Source organism: Hipposideros armiger, unplaced genomic scaffold (genome assembly GCF_001890085.2).
Source record: "Hipposideros armiger isolate ML-2016 unplaced genomic scaffold, ASM189008v1 scaffold_1073, whole genome shotgun sequence".
Taxonomy (NCBI): domain Eukaryota; kingdom Metazoa; phylum Chordata; class Mammalia; order Chiroptera; family Hipposideridae; genus Hipposideros; species Hipposideros armiger.
The window spans coordinates 276,680-281,951 of NW_017732423.1; the positions used below are offsets into that span (position 1 = coordinate 276,680).

General features: G+C 48.9%; 1 protein-coding gene across 1 annotated transcript in view; it reads right to left on the reverse strand.

Annotated features, from left to right (window-relative positions):
* SMPD4 (sphingomyelin phosphodiesterase 4) overlaps positions 1–5,172 on the reverse strand; it is a 32,748-nt gene extending 27,576 nt beyond the window's left edge. Inside the window, exons 1-3 of the mRNA XM_019632050.1 lie at positions 4,848–5,172; positions 4,692–4,744; positions 3,981–4,132 (exon numbers count right to left, since the gene is read on the reverse strand). Of these exons, the coding sequence (XP_019487595.1) occupies positions 3,981–4,132; positions 4,692–4,744; positions 4,848–5,007 (365 nt within the window). The 5' untranslated portion in view covers positions 5,008–5,172. The remainder of the gene's footprint in view (positions 1–3,980; positions 4,133–4,691; positions 4,745–4,847) is intronic.
* Between the last annotated feature and the right edge of the window lie 100 nt (positions 5,173–5,272).

A 5,272-nucleotide genomic window follows, 5' to 3' on the forward strand; every position in this document is an offset into this window, starting at 1 on the left:
GGCCGTCCAGAAGCCGGTGACTGATCTGCCTCACCCGGGAAGAGTGCAATGATGGTGCTAACTTGGGCCAGTAAAGCAATGTCCTCCACAACTAGACTGAAGAACAAAACGACAGCAACTTGTCAATTCCCCTTCCCCCAATTCCCTAGCACTGTTCCCATCCCCGCAATTCCCCAATAAAAATCTTAAAAAAAAAAAGTAACTGTGGGAGCTCCAATTTGTGATGCCTCCTTGGCCCTGCACAGACACCATGGCATTCTCCTGCCCACTGTCACAGCCACTCTGAGCCCCTGCCCACCCACCACCACTGCAGCCGCTGTTTGGGCTTCTCTGCCCCAAGAACAGCTATCACCACCACAGTTTACTTACGGGCAGGTAGGAGACAGGAAAGTCAAACTTATAGTCTTCAGCTTGAAGTTTATACACCAGCTTCATCATTGGGCCACTAAACATGAAATTAAACCAACAAAAACAGGGCAAATGAACTGCAAACCATCTTGCTTTGTTTCTTAACTTTGAGAAATACAGCGATTTAAAAATGGGATCACCAGAGGAAACATCCAGCCCCGCAGGGGACAAACCTACCTACCCAGGGTCTAGAAATTCCATTGCAATGCTGTATTCTACAGGGCTCACACGTCCCTGTAAGCAGCGAAGGTTCCAGCCGATGAGGATGCCATCCAAGCTGCCGAATATGCTCTCTACCAGCCATGGGAAGATAGCGTGCAGCTCCTGAAACAGTGTGCTGGTGAGCCTCTTGGCAGACTCCCTGAGGACCAGTGCCCACTGCCAGGCTGTGTGCTACGTGGGCCTCCCACCCCAGCTCCAGTCCTGCACCACGAGCTACCCGCCTCCCTCCTGGCCCTGAGCTCTGAGGTTGTTACTCCCTGGTTCAGAGGCCCACAGGACTAGCCCGGCACCCACAGGAAGCCTGGCGCAGCAGTGCTAACAGGAGCAGCAGCTTTGGAATCTTTCATTGTGGTTACGTGGCATACCAAGAAGTACTGCTTTATATCTGGGCCAGTGAAATAAATCAGCTTATTTAAAATGTTTTTTATAAAATGTCAGAAATTTCTGCTCTGAAAAGAGCTTTATTAAAAAGGGCAGCAACATTCTTTCTCAGGGTGAGCCCTTGAAGCTGAGATTTACTGACATTTGGTAGTAACTCCTTATCCAAGCTGGCTTCTTGAACTTACCTATATTTACTACTTGACAATTCCGGCTGTGATGTAAATACCTATTTTCAGTATTTACAACAAGGTTTCTCAACTTCGGTACTGTTGACATTTTAGGCTGAACACTTCTTTGTTGTGGGGGCTGTCCTGTGCATTGTGGGATGGTTACCAGCATACCTGGCCTCTACCCACTCGATGCCAGTAGCACCACCCCTGTGTGACAACTAAAAATGTCCCTAGACATTGCCAAAAATTGCATTTGGGAAAAAAGCATCCAGGGTCAAAAACTCCTGGTCTACATGTTCATATGTTTAAATGTGTCCATAAATGCAAGTCACAATGCCAGGTAAGGCTTCTGTGCAGGGCAGTGCTCAGAGGTGGGAACCAGGTCTATAACAACATTTTTCAAGGCGTGTATGAGATATGCACCAAAGAGACGCTAGCAAAGCTGTACCTTTGCTGGAAAATCCTCAATGACTTTAACCAAGTCTTGGCACCGCTGTGCAAAGGGCTTATTTATAGAATCAGCTTTCAGGCTAGCCTAGAAGAAACCAAAAAAATCATGAGCATAGTCACTTTGCAGCTTTTGATATTCCAGCTCTAGTCAAAACAGAAATCCAAGCGGTTTGAGTCAGCCCGAGCTGAGCAGCCGCTGAGCTGCCAACAGGTGGCAGGATGGCTCAGCTAAAAAAAAACAAAAAAAACCAAACAGAAATCCAAGTAATGGGCAGGAGTGAGAAACACACCACTGGCCTGACTCTGTAGTACCTCTATATCAGGTCATGCATGTGTCGGTGGCCTAAAGGATGCTACTAGAACAGAGGCCAAAGTTCCATGGTCTTTAGTCCAGTAATAGTCAGGCTTACTTCCCATAACCCTGTCAGGCATGTCCAGTTACCTCAAAGAACTGCACATTATCAGAAAAAAAATGACTTCTGCCTGATCCACAAGCAGGGGGGTCAGCCCCAGATGCAGGAGAGGCCCCACTGTGCAGGGCTCCCCTCAGTGACCACAGAGTGCTCACCAAGTGTGTATGCATGAACTGGAAATTCCCTACATGACTGACCACCCATGATTTATACCACTGTGAACGTCAGTGAGAATGCCCAATAAAATGAGGGTGTCATTTGTTGTCAGTTCAGCCCTTAACCAAGATGTCTCTTATTCAATAGATAATGAACCTGCTGAACCTTCATTACCTTAAGAAACAAGTAGACTAAAAACTACAGACAGCTTCAGCCAAGTGCTGACACTCATTATGATGTCTACGGAGAGGCCAGAAACATTCATGACGAGAACTAAGGAAATCTACCTGAGGTCATGGGGTGTAAGGAAAACATGTATGTATCCTGAGACTAAATGAAGAAAATAGGCCCCTATACAAATGGATGAAGATTAAGAGGAAATGCTAGAGTTTAACCAAGAAGGCTTTGCCCAAGGACATCTAAGGCCTTGTCTATCTCCAAATGAGGGTGGAGTACATGGGAGCCGAGTCAGAGGCAGAGGCTTGGGCTGTTTAGACCATAGGTAGGATCTGGTGACTCTAGAGGGTGCAGGGAGAATGTTTCAGATAAATGTTTATAGAAAGTATCTTTTGGGAAATGAAATTTTAAACTCTCACCACTAATATTTGCCTCACACTTAACTTCTCAGCAACATGTTTAACATTTTANCTGCACAGTCCAGCCTGCTCAGACTGGCACAAAAGGCTCTTCACCCCAGGGCCTCTGGCTCAGGACAAGACCTAGTCCTGGAGCTCAGATTCCTACTATAGTCATGTATTGCATGACGTTTTAGTCAACAATGGACCACATAGATCGTGGTAGTAGGTCTCACTAAGATTATAATGAAGCTGAAAAATTTCTTTTGCCAAGTGACATCTTAGAGCAACACTACGCTATTTTAAAAAATAAATTTAGTAGCCTAAGTGTACACTATTTATAAAGCCTACAATAATGCACAGTAATGTCCTAGGCCTTCACATTCATTCACCACTCACTCATGGAGTCACCCAGAGTAACTTCCAGTCCTGCAAATTCCATTCGTGGTAGGTGCTCTATCTAGGTATACCATTTTTTTTTACCTTTTATACTGTCCTTTTACTGTACTTCTATGTTTAGATACACAAATACTATTGTGTTACAACTGCCTACAGTATTCGGTACACTAACATGCCGTTTACGTTTGTAGCCCAGGAGCAATAGGCTGTACCATACAGCCTGGGTGTGTAGTAACTGTCCAGGTTTCAGTGTACTCTATGATGGTTGCACAATAACGAAATCACCTAATGACACATTTCTCAGAACATATCCCCATCATAAGTGATACACAACTGTATTCCTACTCATCCATGGGTCAGCCCATCTATAACCTGCCTACAAGCGCTTTCTCTCCAAAACCATCAGCCCGGCGCCACAGTTGGTTCTCAGCTTTAAGTCCCCCACCACCCTGCTCACCACCCTCAGTGTGGGCTTGGATGCTGCGCATGGGAAGGGCTGCTAATGGGCAGAACGCAGCCCGTTCCCATAGCAGAGCCATGCAGCCTCAGGATCTGATTACTTCAGCCATGAAAACCGAAACACAGATGTCCTCCTCACTCCTGCCCTTTAGTCTGTGCTAGGGCAGCTGGGGTTGGGAAATCTTAGGCATAACAAAAACTGGGGAGCCCTGGACAAAGAGTGGCACCATTGTTCCATGAGCAGTGCCCACTGACCAGGCCACTTCCTCGTGGAAGGGCCAGACCCTAACAGCTAGTGGCAGGCATGGACCACCTCAGGCACTGGAAAAGGGCTAGCAGAGCCTTACCTGGGAGCTGGTGAGGGACTAGGCCCCCCTGGACTGGAGGAGAGTGGAGGGAGCACGTTGCCTTCTGTGGGCAAGAACCACGACAGGTATCTGTCCACCAGGATGAAATAGGCACAGTCTGAAGTACGGACGTGGAGGGCCCCGGGGAGTGGCTAAAAATGAAACTTGAGTTAGTATGCGGCTGTGGGCACCACACCAGGCTGCTGACCCCAGCAATCACACAGAAGCCCTGGGATGTGAGCTGTGTCCCTGAGGCTGGCTCATGAGCAACGAGGGCAGTGCCGGGAGAAAAGTTGCCACCACCAAGAGCCTGAATGGACCCTTAGTCCTGCCCTGCATGAGAAACCCCAGGACAACCTCCACCCTGACCCCATGCCCAGCAAGCACCTCCTGTGGGAAGCTCCACGGACTGCCACATGGAGTGCCTAGAGCAGCCCACATGGCCTGTCAAGTCTGCCCACCAGTCTGGTGTCCTAAGTGTCCTAAGGTGGCCTGAAGAACAAAGGCTGGAGGAGGAAGGACAGGAGGACCCAAAGAAACGAGGCAGGAAGGAAAAAGGGAAAATGGAAGACAAAGAAAGGCTGACAGCTGGCTTCCAGGCAAATCCCAAGCTCCCCCTGCTGCGTGAAAACAAGACCCTGGGTCACGGGCCCCTCCCTTCACAGGGGGTCTCGGGTAAAGCAAACCTGGCTCAGAGCATCCCTTCTGTACCTTTTGAGTGATGAGGCTCAAAGCAAAGAAGAACATGTAATATTCAAACGGATCTGACAGCAGCGTTAGGGGGAAAATGGCAGTGTTATTGAGTCACCCCCCAGTGCTATGCTGGCCATCCCCAGCCTCCCTACCCATTGGACCAGCAAAGGATACTGAGGGCCAGGTTTAGGCCAAGACCCCCGGTGGTGGGGAATTGGACCTTGTTGTGGTACAGAGGGCTGTCAGGGAGCACACGCTCCTGGATGGACGCCTTCACGGGGCCCTGTGGAGAGAGGGAGGTGGGCTTGAGGGCAGATTCCAGCACAGTGCTCATCCTACATGTGGTGCAGCCCTTTAGGAAGGCTGCTGAGGATGAGGCCAGCACACAGACCCTGCCCGTGCAAAGAGTGCTGTCCTCTGTGTAGCGCTTGAGCAAAAGAGCCTTTACTGAGAATCACTCATTTCATTCTCATAAACGACTCAAACAGCAAGGGCGGCAGCTGTGCACATTTCTGAGCCCAGCCAAGCACCTGATGAATCCCATCTCCTCTGCTTCTCATACCCATTGAGCAAGTCACCCTTTGCAACCAGTCACATGG